The sequence below is a fragment of the Bacillus rossius genome, chromosome 2 (assembly GCF_032445375.1).
Source record: "Bacillus rossius redtenbacheri isolate Brsri chromosome 2, Brsri_v3, whole genome shotgun sequence".
Classification (NCBI taxonomy): domain Eukaryota; kingdom Metazoa; phylum Arthropoda; class Insecta; order Phasmatodea; family Bacillidae; genus Bacillus; species Bacillus rossius.
Window position 1 is genome coordinate 60176929 of NC_086331.1, and position 14867 is coordinate 60191795.

At 33.6% G+C, this 14867-nt stretch overlaps 1 protein-coding gene across 3 annotated transcripts in view; it reads left to right on the plus strand.

The window, feature by feature from the left end:
• Positions 1-14867, plus strand: part of LOC134529313 (ATP-dependent 6-phosphofructokinase) — a 133321-nt gene that overhangs the window by 89039 nt on the left and 29415 nt on the right. For all 3 annotated transcript variants that reach the window (XM_063363244.1, XM_063363245.1, XM_063363246.1), the window contains exons 10-12: positions 5736-5882; positions 11444-11602; positions 12897-13049. In XM_063363244.1, the coding sequence (XP_063219314.1) occupies positions 5736-5882; positions 11444-11602; positions 12897-13049 (459 nt within the window). The remainder of the gene's footprint in view (positions 1-5735; positions 5883-11443; positions 11603-12896; positions 13050-14867) is intronic.

Below are 14867 nucleotides of genomic sequence, written 5' to 3' on the forward strand. Positions count from 1 at the left end.
GCTGTGTGAAGCGACCTTTTTCTATCAACTCACGGGAAAAGATAATTGCTTGAGCTGTCAAAATAAACATCGCTGCGACAGTTAAAACAAGACGCGGGCGAGCATCCGGTAGGTCGATGTGTGTATCTACTCGAAAAACATTTCTCAATTCATGACACTAATAAGATTCCTTATAACTTACACGTATAGCCTGATGTTTTCAGCCTGATCCATGCAAGTTCTTTAGCCACGTTTTGAATGAAAACAACCACCAGCCGGCCAGTGTTGTGCCCTGTTTAATACGCACAAAATATACCAAATATATTTGGTTCAAAAAAAAAAAAAAGAACCTCAAGGAACTTAGGGCAAAAAAAGTCAAAATAATGAGTGATGCCTTAAAACAGACCGCTCTCATAGACGAAGAAATTTTTAAACACAAAAAAGGTTAAAGTTATGTGGCAAATATATATTTAGTAAACTGCCACCTGTTTTTTTAGTTGGGTATGTATCACATTTTGTGCATTTTTGTTTTATATTTAGTACTATACAGTTCCGTGTTTTATAATGTGTGCTTTGTATCATGTATTACATAAATAAAAACATGTCATTTTGTTATTGCAAAACCTGGAAAATCTTGAAAATACCTGGAAAAACCTGGAAAAAACCTGGAATTTTTTATCACAAATATAGTGGCCACCCTGTGTATTATTTGCATTTAAAAATCTGATAATTGTATTTTTTATGATGGGACTCCTGTTTTCCGACTGTTAATTTCTTCTACTTTTCATGTCTACTTCTGGTATCATGGAAACACTAAAAATATATTTATATTAGTTTCTTTATCAAAAACAACTTGTTTGAGTTATTTCCATCTTGTGAGTTATTTTATTCATCCTGAATGTTATTTGCACTTGTTGATATGTAACATGTTACTGTGAAACAATAGTTGCTGGCTACTGTATTTATGTGTTTTATAAAGAAAACCATTGTAATTATATACAACCAAACATCATTATTAATACATTTTAACAGTATCTTGGAGTATGTTTTGGTGGTGATGAAATCATAACTTGATAAATTCTTTATGTATTGCAAATTGCTTTAATAAACATTACAGTTAGCACAAATATGTTCCCATGCATAATTATCTTTTTATTTTTGAATTTTCTTATCAAGAGAAGCCTAATATAATGAATAATGTTAATATTATTGTACAACAGTGAAACATGCTGGTGGGTGGAACAAGGATGTTAAAGAAGCATGAATTTAATTTAATTCATTTAGATTTCAGTGCCAGCCATATTGAAATTTGAATTTATTTGAATACGTTGTATGCTCTGTTCAAGGTAAAGTGAACTCTTAGTAGCTGCAGTGAACATTTAGACTTTGGCAGTTCAGTATTATAAAATTAACAAAATTAATGTTGGGAGCAGTGTACAGTGTGATACTATAACAATATGGATGACATTACCAACGTGGCAGTGCTCATGTCATTACAACCCCCACATTGTTCCGGGACAAGTGCGGGAATATGTGGGTTTTGGGTGGGGAACTTTTGCATACTTGTATTGCACAAAATAGGTTTCTTAATGAAACTCTATTTTGGATATTGTATTATGTATTACAGGCGTACATTTTCTATTCTGTAACACATTACCGAAGAAATATTACCAATGGTATCATATTCTTTACTACAATCCCACCCGGTTCAGTTTATTTTGAAACACCACTCTTATGTAATTTCATTGTTTATGAATGGTCAACTAAAATATAAATAATGTCCTGGGTATTGTAAAGTACACTATAGCCCCAACTGTTCTAGTATTTAACTCAATATCAAGGATATGTTACCCACATATCGTATTATATATGTACTACAATCCTGCCTCATTTAGTAGATTTTGCGATACCACTTTTTATTATTTATTTATTCTTTGCAACTATGATTGTAACGTCTTGGGTATCGTAAAGTATACACAGCCCTACCTATTCAAATATAGAACTCTGTACCAACAACATATTATTTTGCAAAACTAGCATCTGAATCTTCCCTGTCCAAAATGCCCTATTCCTGCGCTTGCACCATTAGAACGTACAGGTCGTAATAACTCAGCCACCATCTTGTTGGACTTACCTAGGCAAATATTCTAATTTTAGAATATCAAAATTAACAGTTTTTTATTCATATTTGATTCATTTTTGAATACTACTAACACTTTGAAAAAATGGATATTCAATCAGTTACGAATGGGACTGTGCAGGATCCCAAAAATCAGGCAAAATTTCTGGATCACAGAATTTTTTCTCATTGAGCGGGTACAAAATTTTCACTTGATTTTCGTAATGTTTTAGGGTTATATATGTGGAGATTTTCCACTACATCCGGCCACGTAAATTTTGAGAAGAACAATACTACAAAGCTAGATTTAACACAGCAATTTGGAACCATTACTAACACCCATGTTATCAGCTAACTATTTTACAGAAAAAAAGTCCATCAGATCATTAAAATAGATTAGAACTGTCAGCATTCTGATAAGAATAAAACGTGTCCCTAAAAATCACACAACATGAATGTTCAAGTTGACAATTTTCAGGAGATCAGAGGGTAGTAACATGTCTTGCCGGCTCTGTGATTAGTTTTGTTCAGAATGTGGCGGCTGAGAGAAAGAAACTTGTATAGATCTAGTAAAAAAAACATCCGGCCGCATACAGCAAAGAATCCTTAAGCCTAACAAGCTATGACAACATTTTTCTATTGGATAATACACAGTGAACAAAACCTTTTTTTTTTTTGCCTGATAAATTTTTCCATTACTTCCATGTACTCACTATCCAGCCTATCAAACACCACATTTAACATTGCTAACACTCAACCATACTTATTACATTCCTTTATTTTCCTTTTACAAGACTATTTTTTATTTAACTACAATGAGCCACACTGTCATTTCTTATTTTTCACAGCTGATATTAGTGATGGGTCAGTTCTGGTTGTTGGTTCCACTGGTTCTCAACAAATTAACCGGCACCAAGAACCGTAAATATATTCCTTGTACCACAGAAAGCATAACAGCCAAACCTTTACCAGTGAAAATACAGTACGCTGTAAAACGCTGTTATAGGGAGACGTAAAATTCAGGCGACCCATGAACATGGCTTATGAGCTTCCCTTTATGCCTCTTGGGACGTGATAAAAAGTTTATAAAATTACAAAGTTAAATTTAAAACAAACTGCCATGATTTAAATGTGTCTATCATTCATAAACTGTAGGTTTTTGCTACCACTTTTTCAGCCTTACATCAATTTTAACTCAAACAACATTATCATGTGTTATTATACTCTTTTAACAGACCTTAGTTAACTATACATATTATCCAATATACTAATTAATAACTTGCAATTTCTTTGGTGTGCTGCTACTGCTATAATAGTTTTTATTATTTTATTTATAATTTACTTTATCTGTTGTAAACATATATTAAATTTTTCTCAAGCAATATTAATGTGCTTAAATTAAATATTGATTCAGCTATAAAAAAAAACAGTTTTTATGTGTATTACTAGATCTTGCTCCACACAGGATGTTGTGTGCTACTGTAGCTATCAAATGACCATTAAGCACCTATGTTACCTAGTTGAGAGTTAATGGTGCAGCAGTGTGTGATTGAAGTAATAATAGGCTAGTTTTGAATGATTAAACAAGTTTTAGTGACTAAAAGTAAAAAAAAAAGATAAACATTTGTGTTACAATTTCTTATTGCAAAAAGTATATACTAATGTGAACAAATCACTTCATTATCAGCCCTACTCTCAATCTTTAACTTTGGAAAAAATAGAACATTTAAACAAACAATTGGTTTAATGCATGCAAAATCACAGAATTATTAACTTAAAATAACATTTCTTCTTTTTGTAATAAACTTAAAAAAAAAAAACATAGTTATTTTAAGAATATTAGTGCAACAACCACAGGTGTGAGTATGTGTGTGCATGCCACAGAGAGAGAGAGAGAGAGAGAGAGAGAGAGAGAGAGAGAGAGAGAGAGAGAGAGAGAGAGAGAGAGAGAGAGAGAGAGAGAGAGAGAGAGAGAAAATCCGAACACTGACTCTCAACTGAGTAGCGCGGACGTAGGGCAGACTCACTCCCCTCACCCCACTACAACGAACACCTTGCCAGAGGAGAAGATCAAATGAACGTAACCTTACCATGCAGTTAAAACTAAATTTATGCTGTCCATTTCGAGTCCCGAAAGTAGTGAAAGAACTGGGAATCAATTTTAAATTTAACATTTCTTTTACTATATTAGAAGTACCAGGAATTTCCGGTACTTTCAGGACCGGAATTTCCCGGTTCTGAACCTTAATCGTAGTTGATACTAACTGGAATATAAAGCATACTCATTCTCTCTCCCATTAATACAAATATAACAAACTTTACGTTTCTTCAACCATCTCGCTTTCATTGGCTAACTTCCATGACATACATTTTCCTGGCTTTTTTTTTTCCCCCCACATAATAAATTTTGTTGTTACTCTGCGTTTTCAACTTGACCCTTAATATTGATTAATATTGGTAAACAGCTTGATGCTACACAAATCTGTTTTTTTTTATTATGTCACTATATTTAGCTTTCAAAGCCTAAATTTTTGACTGAAGCACATGTTGAAAAAGTCTCCTCTTATCTTGAACAGAGTGTAGATGCAGCCTCACAGTGAGAGGCACAAAGGCAGCATCTTAAGTGCATTCTTGTTTATCAGAATAATTTAGAACTAAAACTTTAAAAATGTCAGTGCCATGTATTTTAGGAATATTTTGCTTAGATATTAGGTAGTATAGGCAGTGAGCATTGGACTTCAAATATTCGGTTTCTTTTTTGCATGCTTCGATGAATGTCAATCAGTCGGTAAGTTTTTATGCAGTGTAATAAGTATGTGTACTGTCCTGAAATACCTACTTTTATGTCAATGTGAGAGACAGTTTTGTGACACATTTATCGTGTGTCATTACAGGGTGCCTAAAGGTAATTGAAGGGCTGGTCTCGAAAAAGTCCCGAAATAGTAATGGTTCTGAAAGTTATGAAAGAAACATTAATTTCTACCGTTCCTTTACTAGCACACATTTTGTTTTTTGACACCTCACTTCACTTTATAGTCCTACATTAAAAATAAATATTTGAGACTGTCCATTTAAATCACCTGAAAATTATCTCAAAGGTTTTTAGTTCTCAAACATAAAAATTGGTATATTCTTGCAAATATAATGTTTCGTATCATATAAAATTGACAGTGTCATATAAAAAGTATTAAGGACAAGTACAAAATGTTTTATTGGAAATGGTAGATTCATATGTGTTGCCGTGGTTAAGTATTTGGCTAATTTTAATTATTTATATCTGCATTTTTGGAGTGCTATTATTACATTAATAAACATCTTATGTTCTTGTTAGCATTGAAAACTTCCTTTTATTTTGATGCATGTTATGCCATATTTGCACATAATTATATAATTTTACTGAGAACATGTTATTGTCTTAAGTTAATGGATAGCTACATAGTTTCATAGTTATCAAAAATTTGTAATCATTACTTTGGCATCAACAAAATTTTTACATTTAAGGAATTCAAGTAAGTCAAGATTTGGTCTTGTTGCTTCTTGTGTACAAATGTTGGGTAACCACAAGTGTGTAAAATAGGATTGTGTTTTGTCAATATTTGCTATGTTGCGGAGATTATTTTTTGCTATGTTCACCTAGGAAGGCTACACTTTGGCTGTAATGCACGTGGGTGCACCTGCCTGTGGAATGAATGCAGCCGTTCGTTCCTTTGTCAGGAACTGCATTTATCGTGGTGATACAGTTTGCGGTATACATGATGGAGTGGAAGGACTTATTGCTGGAAATGTAAGTTGGTTTTAGGGTTTTTTCAATTAATTATTAATGTAGCCATTACTGAAGTTAAGTCAAAGGAGTATTGAGCATTGGTGATTTCATTAACAAAATTCTGATTATCAGCTTAAGGCGATTGGTGCATGGAAAATATTACGACAAAACTAATTTAACTGTACATATTTATTTTTGATGCTTCTTTTTAAGACATAATATACCTAAGATATTTGTAATAAACGTTTTTTTACTGAGTTATGTCATTTTAAATGCATTTATTTATATTCCAAGCCAGAATTATTTAGAAAACACATAATTATGTTAAACTTAAGTATAGTTCAAGAAACGAGTGTACGAATAGGTTTCTGCACCTATAAAAGTAAGAGAAAAAAAATTCATCTTCAAAATTACAGTTTATTATTGACAATTTCCATTGATCACTGCTGGACTACTTCAGGAGCGATTTAAAGAATAAATTTAAATGAAAATGAAAACATAATTGGCAGAATACTATTGAGTTATGTATATTTTTTCATATCCTTTTGTTTTTGATACAATCCAACTCAAAACACGCCCTCTGGAGTGACAGTTCTAGTGCTGCGTGTAAAACTCTCGCCGCCGGGAAGAATGTCCCCGCGACGTGGCGCTGAGGGGCGGCGCTTGTCGGAACCAGGTAGTCCGGCGGAGCTCCGGCCGGCTGGCCGCAGCCTGCGGGAGGGTAGGGGGAAGAATGGTGTGTAGAGGGAGGACGAGAGAGGAGGCCGAAGAAACGAAGGGTCTGTCAAGGTCGCGCTTCATAGTGGAGTCCATCTTCGCTCAAGCAAAGAAATTGTCTCTGTAGAGAAAAATTCGTACAGCGAAATTCTTTTTAGCGGTTATGTTTTGACTTGAAGTTGAATATTGACTCGGTGATTATTCTTTGTGGTGGTTGTTTACACATATGAATAAATTTTTACCATCCAGATTAATATTTTTTGACAGAATAGAACATCAGTTGTGTATTCCGGTTAGTTAGGGTATGCTATATGCACACTAGAATGACAGATCTAAATTTAACCAAAAAATAGATTTTATTTTTATTTAAATTTATTTAGAACATCAAATCAACACTAGGCTATTCCAGTTATATGAAATAAAAAAAAATTGGAAATGTTAGCTAGCGATGCCAGAATGTCGGGCACACTAATTACAAATTTCCTATTGTAATATTACATTGCACAGAACACTGAAACCCTAATACTTCAAGTGTTTGTTTACAGTTTTATTATTCTGTGCTACGTTATTTAAATTTATATGTTTAATTTATTTTGGGTTTTGAACTATATTTCTGACATTGTTACAGACGTTTGGGCTTTTCTCTATGTAATTATTAAGTTATTGCGGCTTTTGGAATTACATTTTTCACGGCCAGAAATTGCCAGAGGTTTCGGCGGAACTTTCAAAAAGTGCCTCGAGCCAATTGTTGTAAAAGTTACGCTACTAAAAAGAAGCTTGGTTTTGGCCGTTTTGGTACGTGCAACTCCGCGTCAGGACGTTCCTGACGCGGGCCTACCATAAGTTATGTTACATGTGCGGTAATAATATTATGTATAAAAAGGTTATCATCAGACTGATGATTGTATGTTAAGTTGCGAACGGGAATACGCGATTTTAAAGTTATTAACGTCAGAAGATATCATTAGTCCAGGTATGGCCATTTTGTTATTACTCTATCACTAACGCTGTACTGACGCCCTGCAACTTTTTAACATTGCCTATTGATATTATGACTTTGTTGATGTTGCTGGGATAAACTAAAACCAGGCGCTATTAAATATTATATTTACTAAATTAATTAGCATCTCAGTATTATTAATGGCACGATCATATGAACATACAATGCACAACTATCTTAGTGGTCTTGAGTCTATAGGTCTTATGTTTTATCGGACAATTCATTTAATTTATGAGTTAGTGAATTTTTCGAACCGTAAATCCATTTTTTAATTCTACGTGAAACATTGACATTTGCGAAGTCGTGCCCATGTACCTGGCAACGATAGTTTAAAAAAATCGGAGTGATATTTTGGTCAAATGGAATTACTGTATTGAGGGTAACGTGGTATTTGTTTATTCGTGTGTAAGTAATAAATCAGTCTTAAAATCAGTTAATTATTTTGTCTTCCTATTTCATATTCTAATTGAGATAAATATCAGATAAGCATGTGTTACTTGTATCACGACATGAAGGTATTATTTATCAGTAATTCATATTTTATTTAATTTTTTTGTTAACTAATGTGCATAGGGCAGTGCACTAGACATCACTACCTGTGTGTAGTGTTGCGTTACACTTTTTAACGCATTAGAGTTCACATAAAATGATAAATCCAAAATTTTGTTTAAAAGTATAAATAACAGCGATCAATTTAATTAATGTCCAATATAACTCAGTCAGTAAAACACTCGGAAATATGTATAGGACCTGTTAACCTAAATATTTGTTAACAGTTAAACTGAACTAAGATGTGTTAGAGTGTTTTTTTTTTCTCCGTATATTAGAGGTATGGGACATCAAAATACGCATCTGTCGCCCATTGACTTTAAATACAGAATTATAAACTACATATTGTGAAAACATTCTGCAGCAGTTTTGGCTGAACGGAAAAACACGGATGAGAAGACAGACAAAATGTGTTTGGTAAGTGATTTTTCGTCAAATGAAATGGAACAGGGCAGTGCTTATCAGAATGAAAGTACAGAACTACTTTTGTGCAAGGAAATGTATTTTACAAAGACATTTCAAGAGAAATCACCTTTAAATGAAATAGATCTTGATGACATGGAAGAAATAGACTTAGATTTAGAGGCCAGGCCCCTTTCAAGTGACGAAATTTCTCATGAAGGGCTGAAATATGTTTCTGGCTATATAGCTCACCGTTTCAGAAATAAATATCCTGACCTTGGCACTACGGATTTCAATTCGGAGGACGATAGCTGGATACATGTACAATCAAAGGGTAACTTAAAATGTCCCACTAATGAATTTTTTGAATTAATAAAGATCACTGAAATGTGTTTTGATAATGTTCATGGCAACAAGTTGTGCAAAAAAGAGCGGATTTTTGAATCACTGACTAAAATTATTTGCGGAACTACTGAAAATAAATATCCAGAAGAAGTTATATACTGTTTTGTCAGGACAAGAACGTATATGCGTATCAAGTATTTGAACATGAAATATTTTAACGAACAAGACCAAAAATGCAAAGAAAGAAATAAGATGATGAAAACTACCCTCTAAGATTTTTCAGTGTGATAGTGTCCACTTTCCTTCACCATAATATGTATGTTCATAATTTATTTACGATGTTTTTTAACTACTATATTTAAGAAAAGCATTTATTGTGAATATCACAGCAATTATGTAGGGCTTAAGGTATTTTTTGTATTCCAAATATTGAGTATGTCATTTTTATTGCCTTTATTAAAAATAATATATACGTTAACAATGTAACAAAATTGCGATATTTTTGTATTGCTATTGCAATTTCGTTTCTTGTAAACATTATTGTAGACTTTTTCATATTGAAATTAAATTTGCTATAGGGTTGTTTGTATTTTAATTTTACAGTTATAAGATTTTTTATATGTTGTTTACTGTTTACAAACATTTGAAAAATATTTCCTTAACCATATTTCCATTTCCATGGCAATAGTTTTGTTAGCTTTTCGGGTAACTCTTCTACATGGATGATAAGATGGTGCGACATCTAAAACATATCACACCACCTTTACATAACTATTAAACTAAAAGGTGTTTTCTTTACATAATATTAAAGCACAATGTTTCCTTGTGGCGTAGGTGATATAGAATTTCCATTTATCTAGAAAAATGCGCTTTCAGAATGTTTTTTAACACACAGTGTTTCGGAAGGTTTTTGAAGAAAAAAATTGACTACCCGTTTTATTTTTTTGCAGCTGAATTCGGGCACGTGCATGAAATATAATTAATCTGTAGGAAGCGCAATGGTTTAAAGTATTGATGTTGAAGATTTGAAAAGATTTATTGAAATAGTGTGAGAGAACGAGCGAGTTGAGTGAGAAGATGTGCGGGAGTGGCAGAGGTTAGCTCTCAGCCACATGTGCGGAGTTGTGGACAAAAAGTAATCCATTCCGCCTCCCCATAGCGAAGGATGAGTGAAAGAGAAACCTGCTAAACCTTCCCCTCCTCCGGGCACGATAGAACCGTATCGGCTGTGTGTTAGAGGGAGAGGGAGATAAAACCTTCGAGGTTCTGTTAATTCCTCCTAGATGGCAGGCCGCAGAGCGACCACCAGCAACACCCTTCCCGGCTGAAGGCCATCTCGCCACTGACGAGCTGGAACTAAGCTCCTGACCTCCCTAAATAGTAACGGTCACCCACATAGGCATCTAGACTCTTTAGTGGTCATATGATACAAAATTCATTGTTTTCGGGCCTGTGACCGTTTTTTACCGTGCACCAATCGCCTTAAAATATTAGAATGGACACTTAACAATATTTTACATATCTTTGGATATTATGCCCATTTACACTGTGTTATTGATACGCTCACAATGTTTAGAAGTTTTAGGAAAGTAGTGCACCCATTTTAAGTATTGTTCCACCATAGCTGTTGTTTAGTAAAACCAACAATGTTTGTAAAGTTATTTTGTGTCTCATTTTTGGCAAGATTCTATAAATAGTGTTAGCCAAGCCAACTTAGTATTTTTTCATAGTATATTTAATATGATCATGTTATAGTTGGTGATGAATAAAAATGGGAGGACTGGGATGTTTTTATTCTTTACTGAAATTTTACGCATTTATTTTGACTGCTAACCAAAACTCGCCAGAACAACTATGAAAACCTCCACCACTCTCTGGTTCCTTGACTTGTGAGTCAGCTGATTCAAGAGCAACCAGGAAAAATTAATCTCATTCCATTGAAAATTGCACAAAAGGTTTTTTTAAATGTTAAAACAACCAAGGTTTATTTTTTGTGAGTTAAATATAGAATATAAATTTTCAAAAAACCATTACTTGGGCTATATCCTAAAAATAATAAAATAAATAGCTTAAATTGTTGTGACTTTTAAGAATTTTGTTAAATTTACAGCAACATTGATATTCCTACCCTGATATGCAGCTGCTTTTTTCAGCAACTGTATTGGCTATTTCTTTGTTAGCACTTTAGGTAGTGTGTGTATGAAGTAATTAGTTTCTTCTTCTCTTCTGTTAAACAAACAAGCATGCCACTTTTAGACTCATGGGTATTACAGAAAGTAGAAGAAATTAGCATCTTAGCTCAATAACAATTATAAAAAATCCTTCTATGATCTCAGCCAAAGCACTGAACGTTTTTGTAAATATCTTTTACCATGTTTGAACATTAAAAATCCAGAATAAATTAAGTACAGATGATAACTAGGTACTTGAATGAAAATATGTGCGGTGAAATGAGAAATGTTACTATTATATTAGTTACATTTTGGTGTTGTTATTATTTTTTTTTTGTAAAATATAACTGGAAACATAAATTAACCATTTTAAATGTTATTTTCTATTTTTATTTTAGGTGCAGAACATGAGCTGGTCTGATGTGACTGGCTGGGTAGGCCAAGGTGGCGCTATGTTGGGAACCAAGCGTACGTTGCCTGGCCAGCGTATTGGTCAAGTTGCTGCCCGTCTGAAAGAGTTTAAAATCCAAGCACTCTTAATTATTGGTGGCTTTGAAGTAAGTGATTAAAATTTTTCCAAACTGATAGTTTCTAATAAATTTATGTTAGTAACAATAATAATCATACAGTTTAACAAATAAAATGTCAGCTTACTAACTTATTATTAATTTTAAAATTAGGGATGGGTCGGTACCGGTTCTCGGTTCCTACGGTTCTCAGCATTTTAACCGGCACCGAGAACCGCAGCTAAAATGGCAGCATGAAATGGCTCAACTCACGTTCAATTCACATATGAATTATTTTTTTGGACTTCTGTGGAATAATATTCATCTCCAACTATTTCCCTACTTTTAGGAAGGATTAAATGTCTGTTTTTTTTTTTATTCTGTTATTCAAATCTGTTATTTTAATAATGATACTATTTTTCAAACACACTAAATTTTTCAGATAACTTAATCACTCTTGTACGGACCTTTTTCTGGATCATTACTTCAAAGACACATGTTGATTGCCTCTACCAAAAGCCCTAAAATGAATGTTCTTAGTATAAAGAAAGGCACATTTAAGGAAATATTTTGATCCTACAAAATTAGTAATCACTGTTTATTTAACTATATTTTTACAGACCCAGTTCCGATATTTGTTAAAAATAATTGTTTCCCGTCTGAAAATTTCCTAAATTGAAAATTCCATTCTTGTAGAGCTCTTAATAACACATAGTGTTTTGTGAATTTTTTATTCTTTTGTTTTGGACTCTGGGAACAAGCAATGTTTCGCATGTCCATTTTGAGAGTTTAGCTCCTAAAACATTCTTTCTGCCTGCATTTCTTCTGTCAATGGCAAAGCACAAGTTTATTTTTCAGATCATATTAATTTTACTTGTTGTGAACTACAAAATAAAAATAAAGTTATTGATATGAAGTTGTTATAATCCTTAAATGGCTCCTTAAAAACTCCTTAATTTTTATTTATGTAAAAGGTGCGAACCATGTTTTTTACCTTAATTAGTTTTGAACTTTGTGTTTGTTGATGGTTTTGGTATCAACTATTTTTGTTGATTTTCTTTTTTCTCTCTCCATAAATCAGTACCTAAATAATTCCAAATTTTTTAAAGTAGGTTCAATGTTATATTGTAATATTTAGCATAAAGTAGTAGCATATATTTAAGCTGCGGAGGGGGGGGGGGGGGCGGTGAAATTACATTTACCATTCTAGTTTCACATTTACTATTTTGCAAGAACAAGCAGGCCTCCAAAGTGAGGGGCTTTTAAATTCCAGGTGGTATGGTGCTTGGCCTCTTGGGGATTTATCCCCATGTGTTTAAGTACTAATTTTTTTTTCCTGAAACAGGCATACCAAGCAGGACTTCAGCTTGCAGAGAACAGAGACAAGCATCCAGAGTTTTGCATACCCATAGTGGTGGTCCCATCAACAATCAGCAACAATGTGCCTGGTACTGAGTTCTCTCTTGGCACAGACACTGCTCTCAATGAGATTACAGAGGTAATGAATGTTGTTTTTCCTTTGCAGAGTAATCTTAACCTTTTAGTTGCTACAGTTATTCAAATTACTTTTAAATGTTAATGCAGTGTGTCTACTTATATAGATGTGAAGATTTTAGTTGCTTTGTGTTTTTTAACATTTTTGTGTCTTTTTAAGTTTGATAAACATTTAAAGCAGTAAAATACTTAGCAGGATTGTACTTATATCAATCGTTCATTACTATTTTCGATAAAAGTTCCATGTCACTTATCCAAGTTAATCCCTTGATCCTGATGGTATGATGCTGTATCCATTGACTTGTACATGATGCTTGCTGTTTTAATTTAGTACATTGTAAGATCCTTGACATAACAAAAACTTGTGATATAACAATGAATTATGATTGTAAGTTGAAGACAAAAATAAAATTCCACAAAACCTGACGTAATTTGTATTGTGATATTTCAATAATGTCCAGGATCTTTCAACGTACTAAATTAAAACAGCAAACATCATGTATCACAGGATCGTGCCATCAGGATGAAAGAATAAGTGATACAGAATGATTACCCGGTTTTCAATTACACAACTTGACTCTTTGCACCCAAACCAGGAAAATAATGTAAAATAAAAAAAATATTTAATTTTATAAAAGTTTTTGAATTATGAGTGTAAAGCATGAAAGTAATAGACATATTTTAAATGAAACTTTGTGATAGTGGAACTATCACTGTTACTGAGCCACATAGAAACCATCATACATTAGTCCTTCTTTCACCTCAGTGTTGTGCTGCTTGTTTGCCATGATCATGAAATGACAGATAGGCTGTACTGCAAGTTGTATGACTCCTGGAAGCTATTGGCTCCCTTTCTTTCTTTTGAGGGTTGTGCAGGTTTAGACATCTTCAAAAGTCCATTGACCCCATGTTCAGGCAGCCAGTTCACTAACATTAGTTATAATGGAGATGTATTGAAGGCCAGGTTATCCTGCTGATTGATGATCTAAAGCAGGGGTTCCCAAAGTGTGCGCCGCGGCGCCCTGATGCGCCGTAGAAAGTTAAGAAGGGCGCCGTGAAGCGATTCTCTTTACCATTCTCCGAAACCTCAAGTGTTCTCGGATACAGAATAAACAATTTAATTTCTAGCGCTCGCGTAATGCTTCGCTTAATTGCGCACTCTCCGATACTTATCTATTACACGCACGAGACAACTGTGGTCCCGGTAAAAATGTGAACTATTTTTGCGAAGCTGGATTTTCAGCTGTTGGCCTAGCTGTAATCAAGAGCAAATATCACTCAAAGATCAATGTGGAGCAAGAAATGCGAATAGCAGTGTCAAACCTTATTCCACGTTTTGAAAAAAATGTGTGAAGATCACCAATCTCACCCATCACATTGACTAGCTAGGTAGCTATTGTATTTTATTTTTGTTTTTCTTAAGTGTCTCTTGAATGTTTTTGTGTTAATTTTATACTCTTATAAATATAAATATACAGTTCATATTCATAATGTGGATATTTTAATTTTTGTGCTTATCTACCTAACTAGTACCTATCATTGTACCTATCTATTTTGACGAGCCAAATAGGTTAGGGCACCGAGACAAAATAGTAAATATGTATTTGCGCCGCGGACTGAAAAAGATTGGGAAACCCTGATCTAAAGAATACATCTGGTCAGGTTGATACTGATAGCTGGTAGATCTGGCTACTTCTATGCAAATGGCTACATGTGTCCTCACATCCTGACTTTTTTTGCATTTCCGAATATTGTCACCTGGATGCACACTTTTTTTTATTTAGTTTTGACACAAGATTGATAAATTATCTTAATTTGTATT